Raw genomic sequence first — 14,361 nt, 5'->3', positions numbered from 1 at the left:
AGTGAATCAACCTTAAATCCTTTCATTGCAAGATCTCTCTTGCATTCCTAGATCAATTTATTTGCTCCTGTCAATATCAGGTCATCTACATACAACACTAGAATGAGTGGAAGACCTCCAACCACTATGTAGTACAGGTTGGGATCCACTTCACTCTTAGTGAAGCCCAATCCTAGAATGTAGTTGTTTATCTGGGCATACCATGCCCTCGGTGCCTGCTTGAGCCCGTATATGGCTCTCTTCAGTGTACATTTGAAAGTCTCAAACCCCTAAGATTATTCAACATATATCTCTTCCTCAACAACTTTGTTAAGGAAAGCAAATTTTATGTCCATTTGGTGGACCTTCCACCTCATCTGCACTACAATTTCTAATATGGTTCTAATGGACGAGTATCGAGATATGGGTGCAAACGTCTCATCATAGTCTATCCCCTCACCCTGAGAGAACCCTTTGGCCACAAATCTAGCCTTGTAATTCTCCACACTCTCATAAGCTTTGTGCTTGATCTTAAGGACCAAGCATAATCCAACCATTGATTTGTCATCTAGTCTTAGCACTAATGCCATTCTCCATGATGGAGGGATGCTCCTCCACCATGGCATCTTGCCACAACTGTTGAGAGGTTGCCTCCTTGTAACAAGAAGGCTTTAAATCTAGCAACTTAATCATTAGTGCCATGTACCCTATATACTTTTGTGGTTGTCTACTCTATGTGAATGTGTAGCTAGGGGCTCAAACTCTCTCCTAAGCCTCCCTGATGAATTGATTTGCCCACTTGGCTTGTCTTCTCCCTATGTTGGGAGTCACTAGCTGAGTGGGCTCCACTCGCTCTACTCTCTCCTCTTGGACCTACGCTTTCTCCTCATTTGCATGTTGCTTGGCCTACTCAACAACTAGTTGTGACTAAATCTATGGCGTTGGCTAAGCCTCCTGCTTGGGAGATTTCTCCTCCTCCTATGTTGCATCTTGCTCATGCTCCAAGGACTTCATGAGAGCCCTTTCCTCCTCAAACCTCACAGCACACATGATCATGGTCTTCTTGAGTGTTGGGACATATGCCATGTACGCTTTTGACGTCTCGCTATAGCCTACAAAAATTCCCTTCTCTGTCGTGGGCTCCAACTTCTTCCAATTCATAAGCCACATGGCAATAAACAAGACTGCCAAAAATCTAGAAATGAGATACATCAAGCTTCTTGCCTGTGAAGGCCTCCTCTATTGTGACTCTACCTAACACCCTGTGTGGACTCATGTTCTGTAGAAAGATTGCAGTGTTGCATGCCTCTGCCCAAAGGAACATGGGCAGTCCCTAGTCATGCAGCATGGCCTTAACTGCTCCAACAATGCTCTAGTTCTTGCGCTCAACCAACCCATTATGTTGAGGGTTATAAGGTGTGGTGAGCTACCTCCTAATGCCCTCCTTAGCACACAAGTCCTTGAAGGCATTGGAGATGTATTCCCCATCATTGTCTAACCTCATCACCTCAATCTTTTTACCTATCTGGTTCTCCACCAAGGCTTTGAACTCCATGAACTTTGAGAAGACTTCATCTTTCTTTTTGAAGAAGATCCAAGTCTTTCTCTGTTATGCAACCAGCTCACAAAATAGAAGAAGTGATAGATCAATGACTTCAAAATAAGCCTCTTTGAGGGGGCAACCTCCTTTACATTACACAAATGAACAATTCTTGGATGATACAAATGACAAGACCTCCTTTCTATATATACGAGTCTAAGGGGTCCTAATACAATCAAGCCTACATAACAATAATATTGTAGGGGCACAACAATAACAATAGTGGGTTTCTATGGAGCACAATAATAACAACATGGGTATTATATGGGCACAAAATACAATAAGGGGGTTGCACTAATAACAATAAGGGGTTACACTAGTAGTATAGGAACCTAAATGCCCCTCTCCTTCAAAGAGTGTTGTCCTCAACGCTTGAGTAGTTATGAATGCTTTTGTATAAAATTCTCATCCTCCTATGTGGAATCTTCAGCGGGTAAGTTCTTCCACTTGATGAGATACTCTAAAATTGATCGATTTCATAGCTATTGATTTCTTGTTTCTGTGATTGCTTTAGGTTCCAATATGATTTTTCCTTCCTCGTCAAGTTCTGGAAATATTGTTTGAACTGGGATCTTCTCACCTATAACCTTCTTTAAGCATGAAACATGGAAAACTGGGTGCACTCTGGAAAATGCTTGAAGCTCCATTTGTATGTTATAGTACCAATCTTTTGTAAAACCTTGTACGGACCATAATACTTTGGTGATAATTTATTATCCTTCTTAGCTTGCTTGAGGGACATTTGTTTGTATGGTTGTAGTCGTAGAAATACTCAGTCACCTACATCAAAACTTTTTTCGCTGCAATGTTGATCTGCATGTTGTTTCATTCTATTCTACGCCAAAGTGAGGTTATCATTGAAGAGTTTGAGAACTTGTTGTTGATGTTCGATGTGATCTTCCACTGCTTGAACCTTAGAATTTTATTTACAAGATGATGTGATGCACTGTGGGTGATATCCATAAGTGTCATAAATGGGATCATTTTTGTTGCAGTATGGAAGGAAGTGTCATACCACCATTCAGCCAGAGGCAACCACTTGACCCATTATGTATGTTTATTAGATACAAAGCAACGAAGATATCCTTCCAAACATTTTTCACTATCTCAGTTTAGCCATCAGATTAAAGATGATAAGATGAGCTATGAGCTAACTAAGTACCCAAACAAGAAAATAATTTTGTCCAAAAATTTCCAGTGAAAATGAGATCTCTGTCGCTTACAGTAATCTTTGGGTTTCCATGTAGCTTTTGAATTGTTTCCATAAATGCAGTAGCAACTATACTGGTTTTAAATGGGTGAGATAATGCACAAAAGCGTGCATACTTGGTAAGTCTATTAACTACCACCATAATGACACTCTTTCCTTCGGACTTGGGTAAACCTGTGATAAAATCCATTGAAACCTCCTCCCAGTGTTCACTTGGAATGGATAATTTATCTTTAATAGTAAGCTTGTTGAGCTCCCTATAATCTGGACACATGTGCCAAGATCCATACTTCTTGTGTACCAATACCATTGAGCAGAGAAAGAACTTCGACTAGGTTGAATTATACCAACCTCTAGCATTTCTGCAACCATACGTTCAATTTTACTCTTTTGGGCATATGGATATCTGTAAGGCTTGATGTTTGGGGGAACACTTCCTGGAATCAAATGAATAGCATGATCATGATCATGAATAGGTGGGAGGCCTTTGGGAGTCTCAAATACCTTGGAATGATTGTCCAAAACTTTTTGGAGATCTGGAGAAATAGATGATTTCGATGTGGGAACCTCTAGTGAACATAATTGTGCAATTTCGCCCTGTTGTTCTTTCTTTAGAAGCTTTGTCATGATGTTAGAGCTGATTATCTTTGCCGATTCCCTGCGATACCCCTTAATTCAACTTCCTTTCCTTCCAAAAAAAGTTCAAGAAAGTTCTTGAAAATTAAAAGTTATTGTACCCAAAGATTGTAGCCATTGGACTCCTAGTACAACATCAGCACCACCCATTGGAATGGAAAGCATTGAACTATTCATTACATATTCTCCCATGGATATCTTGATATTATGGCACTTTCCAGAGCAATTTATGGTTCCTCCATTTGCAACAATCACTTGACACTCTGGTGTTGGATATAGGAAGCAATTCAATTCCTTGGCTATCTTACAATGAATAAAATAATGGGTACTACTCTAATCAATCAACACTATTACATTTTTCTTCTTGATATGTCATTCTATCTTAAGAGTTTGAATGGTAATTCTTGTCAATGCATTACAAGATATGTCAAGTTCATTTCTTCTTTCTCTAGGGTTGGTTCCTAATATATATCCTCTTCTTTTGATGTTTCTTGTTCATTTTCTTCCTTCTCTTCACAATCTATGTAAAATAATTTCTTCTCAACACACTTATGACCTTTAGTGTATTTTCTATCACAATTGTAACAAAACCTTTTTGCTCTTTTTTCTTCCAATTGTTGTGGTGTCAACTTTGTATAGGTTGTTCAATGTTAGGGGAAGCAACACTTTCATCTTTATAGTTGTGAGTGGTAGGCTTCCTTATTGCCATAATTTTGCTTTCAATTTTTCTTATCAACCTGAATGCCTTCTCCAATGAATCAGGTTCCCAAAGGCGAACCTCATGTTGGATGTTATCCTTTAATATCCCTATGAACACATCAATTCTATGCTCCTTTGGAATATCTTTTACCCTTATGTTCAATTTTTGGAATTCCTTAATGTGCTCCACCATTGAACCCTTTTGTTTAAGATTTATCAATTGGCTAAAGAAAGTGTTTCTCTTTGTATCATCATAATGTACTACCATTGCCTCCATAAAAATTTACCAAGTGACAATTTGTTTACGAGAGCAAAGCCATCAATACCATACAAACGATTGGGTTCTAAATATAAAGTTGTAATGCGTACCTTCTCTTTGTTTTGCACATTATGGAGATCGAAATATTGTTCCATCTGTAGTATCCATGTTATGGAATCCTTGTCATCAAACTTCCTCATATCGATCTTTGGAACATGGTGGGTCTTCAATCCAACATTAGATTCTAAAGAATCATGATTAACGTTTATTTTGTTCTCATCATGAGTTTACTCTACTACCTTTTCGCCATTAGGAAGCATTTCTTGAAGCAACTTTGCCAAATCTCATTTCAAACCTTTCATGTCTTTCTTCAAATCTTCAATGTTTACTTCTAAACCATCCATCTTAGATTCCACGCCATCAATCTTAAGCCATCCATCTTAGCTTCTGTTACTTTTTGTGAGAGTGAAATTTGTTGCACTTGGTCTCGTGATTTTGATATATCATGTTGCATTTTTTCCTCTTCTTCATGAGTCATGGTAGAGCTTTCAGGTGGCTTACTAGGTGTTTCCATTTTCTTTCTTTTGAGTATGTTGTATCTTTGTAATTTCGAATCTCGAAAGTCTGAAATTTCATCTTGTGTTAGCCCTCTGAGTCCTCTTTCCAACCCCACAAGTCTGATCAAGATTAGATTCTCCAAGAAAGAGTTATTCCAAATATCCCACGATGGCCTGATTATAGACTAGTTCAGTAGAGCAAACTTGTATGAAGTGCGACGTGTCATTATTTCGACCTTCGGACCTGGAAACGATACATAGAAAACTACATACCGTCCTCTTTCTGTAACTCTTTACGAAATTTCAATATGGTGCTCAGAGAAAAAGTTATGACAATTTTCCCCATGTCACTTGTTTGAGATATAGTTCAGGAGCCTGCAAAAATCCTAACTTCCTGAGATCATATCTTCGAAAATATAGCGAGACAAGATCTGAAATTCAGACCTGAGGTTCATCAAGATTTCGGCTCAAATGGGTTTTAATTTCAACTTCTGAAACGTCGTAGAAAAAAAGTTATAGCGAAAATGCCACGATGACCTGTTTGAAGCAGCGAAACCCTAGAATCCAAAGCTCTGATACCAAATGTTATGCAACCATCTCACAAAATAAAAGAAGTGATAGATCAACGACTTCAAAATAAGCCTCTTCGAGGGGGCAACCTCTTTTACATTACACAAATGAACAATTCTTGGATGATACAAATGGCAAGACCTCATTTCTATATATAGGAGTCTAACGGGTCCCAATACAATCAAAGCCTACATAACAATAATATTGTAGCAGCACAACAATGCCAATAGTGGACTTTTATGGGGCATAATAATAACAACATGGGGACTATATGGGCACAATAATACAATAAGGGGGTTACACTAATAACACTAAGGGGTTACACTAGTAGTATAGGGACCTAACATTCTCGAGTAGCCATCAATGAAGGTGACATAGTATATGCATTCCATAAGGGGTTACACTAGTAGTATAGGGACCTAACATTCTCGAGTAGCCATCAATGAAGGTGACATAGTATATGCATTCCATAAGGGATAGAGAGGAAAATGGTCCACAGACATCTGAGTGAATCGGATCCAAAAGATGTTCTTAGCCCTACTGTCTCTACTGGGAAAGGAAGTCTTGGCATACTAGCCAAGTGTGTAACCCTTGCACACCTCATGTTGGTCAACACTACATTGTGTCAATTTGTGGCTATCTCCCTGAGAATGTTTAGCGCTCAATGGTGTAAGTGACCCATACCTTTATGCAAAAGCTCCCCAAGGTCACAACCTTGCTCACTGCTTCCTCTGCTACCCAAGGTCGTGGTTGTCTCAAACTGAAGCCTGTAGAGGTTCTTCAACCTAACTCCAATATGTTTGGATGCTCCGAAGTTGGAAGGCTTGATAAAGCCTTTCCTTTGTTGAAGATAACCTCATAACCTTTGTCTTTTAGGCTTGAGACTGAAACAAGATTTTTCTTCAATCCTGGGACATAGAGGACATCTCTGAAGTAGAGAGGGTTTCCAGGCTCCCTCTCAAAATTGATAGTAACCATCCCCTTGGCTAGGTGCCTACCATCATCTCCTAGCTCTATGTGGAACTACACCTCCTTCTCAGTCAACTCGTTGAAATTCTCCTTGTTTCCAGTCATATGACAGGAAGCTCCATTGTTAATATATCATAATTGCTAGCCACTGAGCTTGCCATGCAAGCTATAAGTGAGAACTCCCTCTCAAAGTGAGAGGACAACTCATCTACCTCTACAGATGTTGCTACATGGTCCTTCTTGGACCCCTTCTTCCTATTTGGGCACTTGGTGGCGTAGTGCCCAAACTGGTGGCATGAGAAGCACTTTATTCAGCTAAGATCCTTCTTCTTATTCTCGCCTCTAGAGCTGGACTCGACCCCTCCTGTACCTTTCTTGCCCCTGGCCTTTCCCCATTGCCAGCTAGGGCAAAATTTTCCTCTTACTCTATCTTTACGTTAGACCCAACTTTGGCCTCCTTTCAAAGCTCCTCTTGGATGCAATGATCCCATAACCTCTCCCATCCTCGTAAGTTTTCTCTACCACTGATAGCATCAGTAAAGTTTTCCCAAGACTTGGGAAAACCCAACAACGTAAAGTTGACAACGTCTCTATCCGAGACTGTCTCCCCAACTCCATCTAGCTCGTCCCTCACTTGAGTGACCCTAGTAAGGTATGAGACCACAGACTCAAACTTCGCCATCCTGATGTTTCTTAGTTTGTCCTTGAGTACCAGTTTTCTAGTCTCACTTGAACCTTGGTACAACCCTATGATGGTTGTCCACATGGCCTGAGCGGTCTTCTTCTTAGACAGGTGAGGTATGACGTGGTCCTTGACTCCCTCAAGGATAATTCTTCTGGATTTTGCATCTTTCTTGTTGTGTTGAGCCAGTTGTTGAGGGTCAACTGGTTAGGCTGGTGAATTGTCCACAAACTCCCAAATGCCTTGCTCCTCTAGCACTACACCAATCCTCTCCCTCCAAGAACAGAAATTTGAGGCCCCATCTAGGCGATCCTCAAACCTCAACCCCAAGTACGCCATGCCCCTGTTCGAACTGCTCAGAAAAACCCTAGCACTAAGTTGTTAAAGAAAACCCCTAGCACTAGTCCTAACTGGTAAATTGTGCTTTGTTGCCTTTAACCTACTCATGAGGAAGTAAACATTAGTTCTAGTCTTCAATTAGAGGCTGAGCTCTAGCACCATGTTAGTTTTTAAATACCCAGCAACTAATTTAGTGAATTTGTAGCAATGAAAGAAACTGAAACTGAAACCTTCAAATACATTCACCAAACATATTGAGTATTCTAACCTAGCATGCACAACAGAAAATAAAATTTGAAGACAATCACACCATAAAACACAATGACACCAGAGATACCCAAGAAACCCCAACTGGGAAAACCTGCAATGTGTGTGTTCTTTATTTCTTCTTCAGCAATTGCTCTATTCAAAAAAATTACAATGATGAGGGAGAAACTTCCCTTTCACTCAGCAACCTCTAAAAAACCCTCAACGCCCAAATTGGACTGTGCCTTGGCCTCTTGGCCCTCTCTGCATGCGTGTTGTACGAAATCTGTACAGCCCTCTGTGCAGCCCTTCTGCGCTGATAAAGTCGGCTTAGCTGAAGGTGACAGCTGGCTGGAAAATCTGAGAGCTGAATGGCCTCTTTTCCTTGCCCTCTCTGCGCTAGTCTGAGTGCCCTAATTGCTGAACACACCGGCTGCAAATGCTGAGAAGAACACACACAATTCTGATGCAATAAATCAATACGTCCACCAGCTGCCTTATCTCCTCTTTATAACTCGACCTGGGCCCACCTAACTCTCCTAAAGGCTGAGAATACTTTAAAACATAAGGCTGAGATCAAATAATTTGACTTTGGAAAAATAAATTTTTCCTAAGTGAATAAATAGGAAATAAATAAAATCTGAAAAGTCGAAATCTGTGGATTCCTCTGCTAGTCTAGGCATCATAGGCTAGACAGAACCCTTGCTCTCTAACTCCACAGCATAATTAACTTTCCTCTCTTTGCAAAGGGTATTGTTCGAACACTAAAAACATGAAACTACACACATAAAGCAAGTAATCTGGTCTGGACTTTGAGCAGATTTTCTTTGGATTAGGTGCCAAATTTGAGTAATTATTCTGTCCCAATCAGCTATGACTAGCACCGAGACGCATTCCTTTGGAATTCATGCTATTCAGATAGGGATGGGGCAGAACATAAGGAGAATGGAGCCTTGGTGGATGGATTAATACTCATGATCTAACGAGTGTACCAATGCCCCAATGGCCCCAACTGATCATTTTCAATGGAAGATTCTTCAACTCTATCCTAAATAACATGTAGATTAACATCTTCAAACAGCTGTGAATGGTGAGAAAACAAGTGGAGTACAGATGAATGAAAACATACTCCAAGTTTCTCTCTAATCATGTGAGTCTCAGATAAACAATGGTGGTTCTAAAGGTAACTGCTAGCGTCCACATCAGCTCATCATCTTGGAAATCTAGGAACCATGAAGGGATCTCAGAAAAGCATGGTTTTAGAGACTACCAAATCACCAAGAGAAGGAAGAAATTCTTCTGAGATACCATGGTGTTAACTCAATTTGTTCATTATTGATCTTTTTGGAAACAATAGTGTTGGCATGAAAGTATATGGCTCAGATAGCAATTCAATAAATCTCAGGGAGCCCTATAGGAATCGAAATCCTGTATCAAAATGCATATTCTACAATCTGAGCAATAAATACTAAATCAACCCTCGTCATTAAGGAAAAATTACTTTTGTTTATTAATTAAAAGCAAGTGTTTGAAACAGAACAAATATCTATGCTCATCAACTATCTATGTTCCATCTCTCTTCCAAAACAGTTTATGAACAAAAAAACATGAATAATATTGCTCGGAATGCAGTATAATTTATGAATGATAAACGATGAAACGCAAGAGAATATAACTGTTTTATATGCCCAAAAGAGGAAATGCTCGCAGCAAACTTTTGATTATTGTGTATCTGGCTTACAAGAAAGCACAAGTGTATCTTTTTAAAAATCTTCCTGGAGAATCTCTGACCATATTTTATCTAAAAACCCTTCCTAGAGAATCTCTAACAATATTTTAACAATGCAACTCCTTCACATCATAACATGATAATAATCCTGGCTTTTATTTTTGAAGAGCTCCAAGCTGCCAAATACCAGAAATGCAAATAATAACAATGGCTCAAGAATAATCAGCTGTTGATGGTAAGATGCAAGGAACTTATCGTAATACTCCTTGCAGAATAGTGGAGACACATTAAAAAGATTCCTGCCAATCACATTCCAGCAAAGACGGAAAATCTATTAATAGATAACTCTTGCAATGTATATCCAGTTACGAACCTTCATATGAGCAGCCAAATCTCTCCAAGGATGCAGGGAAGTACGGATTTCAAGATGTCTTGAAGTGGCTTTAACTTTAAGGGAAAATAAACCATTCTAAAGACAAACTGATTGTAGGTTCCCTTACAAGAAAACGAAACTCCTCGACAGCTTCCTCAATTCAGCATTTAGATTATTTAAATGGAGTCTATAAATGTTGCACATGCATGTACATGGATTAGACTTTTTATATCTTCGAACAACATTTTATATAAATTTAACCTTGATATATCTTGGTTCATAAGTTATAACATCACAAAAGCTTGATAGATAAATTGATAAAGATTAACTGATATGGAATCCCGAATTTTTATTTCATTGTAACAAACCTTGAACATATATATAATGCTTCATCAGAAATCCTTGCTAGAAATGCTATGAACCTGAACCACCAAAAGCACGAGTATGTCAAAGCAAAAAATAAAGAAAATATAAGGCTTTAAAACTGAACCACTGATAGGTCTCTTCTATATTAGGGAAGGTACAAACTTACTTTGTTTGCATGCAATTCAGCAAGATAAATGGCAGTAGTCCATTGGGCTATGGTCTACTGGTTGAGATGGGGTGTCACCCTGTTAATTGCCCAGGTTCAAAGCCCAGCGAGCGTACAGCCCTGGATTATCAGTTGGCTGAGTTTGACAGGTTTCATATGAAACACTAATTCAATAAAAATTATAAAAGAAGATGATCAAAAAAAAGATAATGTCAGCAATATTCTTACCTCATATAGACCAACTTGTCACAGCTTCTACCATGAAGGCAAAAGAGGAAAGACAGTGTGTCCCTTAACTTGTGCAACGAACTCATAATGAAGTATATTTGTCTTTCAAATCATTCTCATTTCAATTTGGAAGGCTCAGTGCCTTAACAACCTGACTTACGCCAACTTAATGTATTTCCTTTTACGTCTAACCGAGAGCCTGTCATAGACCAAATTAAAAACAATTTGGCAATGCTTTTTTGCAGTTTGGTACCATGGATCATATTATGGTTCTTGTGGCTAAAAGATAAGCCTATCATGGTATAATATTTCCAATTTGAAATGTTTAAGCTCAGAAACCACTGGTATATGAATAAAGGTGATACATTTTATACCTTTGATTAGCATTTCAGATTACTTCTATACTTTCTCTCTCTTATTCCTTTAAAAAGCAGATCATACGCTTGATAAGTCACAAGTCCTTTCATCAACATATCCTCCAAAAGGATCTTTGGAGCTGCTACCTCCTTCTTATCAACTTCAAAGATTGATTCAACAACATCTGGAACTAAACCCTTACTCACCATGGTGTGAACAATACCAACTGCCTCCTGTACCCTGTAACTCTTACAAAGACAATTTATCACTCGACCAAAAGTAATAGTAGATGGAATGAGTTCCTTGTTCAACATTTCAATGAGGAAATCGTAACTGTAGTCTATATTACCTGTCTTACAGAAGCCATCAACTAACACACTGTAAGTAAAAACATCTGGAACACATCCCCTCTTTACCATCTCATGGAAAACCTCGGTAGCCATACGAATTTTCAACTTATTACAGAATGCATATATCAGAATGTTGTAGGTTGCAACCGTAGGGATAATTTTCAATTTTTTCATCCTTCTCAGAAGTAGACAAGCCTCCTTGAGGCACCCATTTCTACAAAAACCGTGGATTAGTGTGCTACAGCTGACCACATCTGGAGTGCAACCTTCACTCAACATCTTCTCAAATAACTGGGTAGCCTCTTTGACCCTGAGTGCCTTGCAAAGACTCTCTATTAGTATGTTGTAAGTGATGACATTTGGAACACAACCTTTGGCCAACATTTCTTTATATATTTCCAATACCTCATCAACTTTTCTTTCCTTGGAGAGCCCATCCAATACTGTGTTGTATGTTATTATGTCAGGAGTAGCTCCATACTTTGACATTCTATGAACAATCTCCAGAGCTTCATTTAGTTTAGATTGTTTGCAGAAACCATCAATGAGTGTGTTAAAGGTGAAGACATCGGGAGTGCAACCATTTCTTAAAGCTTCATTAACAAAATTACTGGCATCATAAACACTGCCTTTCTTGCATAGGTTGTTGATTATTATGTTGTATGTCCAAATATTAGGGCTGCAACCATCATCCAACATCTTGTTCACAAGCTGAGCAGCTTCTAGAATGAGTCCCTTTTCAGATAATCCTTTGACGAGCGTATTGTAAATGATAACATCAGGATCTAAACCTTTGCTGTATGCCTCATTGAAGAGATCCACAGCTCTTTCTATATTGCCTTCCTCACAAAAACCATTCACAAGCGTGGAGTAAGTGATCTGATCAGGAACAAAGCCTTTGAAAATTGCATCTCCAAGTAGTTCTGATGCCTTTTGCACCATACCCACCTTGCAGAATCCGTCAATCAATGTATTGTAAGTGAAGTCATCAGGTATGCAACCCTTTGTTACCATTGTTCGCAGAAGCTTCTCTGCTTCCTGAACCATGTGTGCTTTACAAAGCCCACTGATCAGTGTATTGTAAGTAACAACATCAGGAACCAATCCCTTTAATAGCATCTCCTCCAACAATTTGGATGCGTCTCGCACCTTACATTCTTTACATAAGCCCCTAATCAAAATGTTGTAGGTAAACACATTGGGTTGAACTCCTCTGATCAGCACCTTGTCCAGTAATCTGTTGCTCTCCTTCAAGCCACCCTTCTTGCAAAGAGTATGTATCAGTTTGTTAAATGTAGCCACGTCTGGAACGATGTCTTCTCCGAGCATCTTATCAAACAAGCAGGAAGCTTCACTTGCCCTATTTTCTTCATATAGACCGCCAATCACATTACAGTAAGCAACAGCATTTGCCTTGCAACCTTGTTCGGGCATATTGTGGAGAAGTCTGAGTGCAGCTTCCGCTCTCTTAGTTCTACAGAAGGACTTGATCCGAATAGTAAACGTATAGACATCAGAATCGATCCCCTTATCTCGCATCCGAAGATAGACCTTATGGGCCTGCTTAAAATAATTGTTCTCAACAAGAATATTCATGATAGTGTTATACGATCCAACAGTGGGTTCACAATCATAGAATTCCATTCTCTCAAATGTATCCACAGCTTCCTGCACCTTCCCGAGTCGACCGTAGTTTCTCATGACACCAATGTAGACCCCTTCTAACGATCCGCCCGAGATATTCATTCTCATCTCTGTTAAGACCTTCTCCATGGACTCAAATTCTCCATGGTACCCAAGTTTCTCAATCAGGGCCTTGTATGTGGAGAAGGTATGTTTAAACCCCTCGTCTCTGGCTACAGAACTGAAGACTTCCAGAGCCTTTAGGGGGTCCTTCTGATGTTTTATCACCATGATAACATGCCTAGGAAGGAACCCAGGTCCCAATTCACTCCTTCCCATATTCTGCTGGGTTTCAGCATTCTCTTTTGACAATCTATGTACACCAGCAGAGGACCAACACCTAATAAAACCTAATTTTTGCCCTAATAGCCCTACTCTTTTCTCCAAAACATAACAACCCATCTCAATCACTCCAGCTACGAAAGCTTGAGTAATAAACATTTGGTTGCTGGTTTTTCCTTTTTCATATCAGAAAGAAGGGATTGCGTAATTCTAAAGGATGGATTAATCTCCTTTTCATCAGGAAATACGATTCTTATCAGGCAGCTTCGATATACGCATACAATTTTTGGTTCACATGTCAGCGCGGGAGATGAATACCTGTTTCTCCAAGCTGTCTTTTGATTCCTTGTCAGCTGTCAAACCTTTTAAAACTCTTCTCACAGTGTCCAATGCGTGATTGTGATCCTTGAACTTCGATGATATTGCCCAGCATAAGAACATGCCCTAGATATGAGAAGGGGGCAAAAGAAATATAAGAACTCGGCAACAGGGAATCTGATTTCAATTTGAAATACGTTCAGTCACGCTTTCCAGGCAGGCTTTCACAGGTTGTGATATACACGCTTATTCGCGCACTCTGAAATGTTTGGGCCTGGTGGGTTGTTAGAATTTTTCAACGCTCCAAACCTTTTACTGAAGTTGCAATGGCATGACTACGTGACTTATACAAAAAAAAAAAAAAAAACCGATTTCTGCCCGGGGGCACAAATTCCAAACATGGAACTATTTGAATATTTGATATTATTTTTTGGGATTCAACTATTTTTTTTAATAGGAATTTGGTCTTTTTTTCAAAAAAATCCAAACATGAAACTATTTGAATCATTATTTTTTGATATTCAACTGCATTAAGAAAGTCATTCTCTTTTTAAAAAATCCAAACATGGAACTATTTGAATCATTAGATATCATTTTTTGGGATTCAATTGTGTTAAGAAAGTCGAAAGTCATTCTCTTTTCAAAAAAATCCAAACATAGAACTATTTGAATCATTAGATATCATTTTTGGGGATTCCACTGCGTTAAGAAAGTCATAAGTCATTCATCTATGACCATTTCCATGAGAGCTAGTCGCTCACAG

At 39.1% G+C, this 14,361-nt stretch overlaps 1 protein-coding gene across 9 annotated transcripts; it reads right to left on the bottom strand.

Moving 5' to 3' along the window:
- Positions 1-9,518: 9,518 nt before the first annotated feature.
- LOC149165868 (Pentatricopeptide repeat (PPR) superfamily protein) lies at positions 9,519-13,910 on the bottom strand. Of its 9 annotated transcripts, XR_016260780.1 has the most exons (5): positions 10,609-13,910; positions 10,381-10,516; positions 10,217-10,270; positions 9,976-10,035; positions 9,519-9,774 (listed from the first exon to the last, which is right to left on the bottom strand). XR_016260780.1 is itself a non-coding variant. In XM_089432407.1 (2 exons), exons 1-2 carry the CDS (start codon positions 13,437-13,439, stop codon positions 11,168-11,170), a joined length of 2,163 nt encoding a protein of 720 aa, XP_089288533.1. In that variant the 5' UTR covers positions 13,440-13,910; the 3' UTR covers positions 11,020-11,167. The 9 variants fall into 9 exon arrangements, 1 of the variants encoding a protein (XP_089288533.1); XR_016260776.1 differs by having other exon boundaries at positions 9,976-10,270; XR_016260779.1 differs by having other exon boundaries at positions 9,519-10,035.
- Between the last annotated feature and the right edge of the window lie 451 nt (positions 13,911-14,361).

The sequence above is a fragment of the Pinus tabuliformis genome, chromosome 5_1, assembly GCF_031772625.1.
Source record: "Pinus tabuliformis cultivar Carrire ecotype Pingquan chromosome 5_1, CPIR1, whole genome shotgun sequence".
NCBI lineage: Eukaryota > Viridiplantae > Streptophyta > Pinopsida > Pinales > Pinaceae > Pinus > Pinus tabuliformis.
This window is presented reverse-complemented; position numbering and strand designations above follow the sequence as displayed.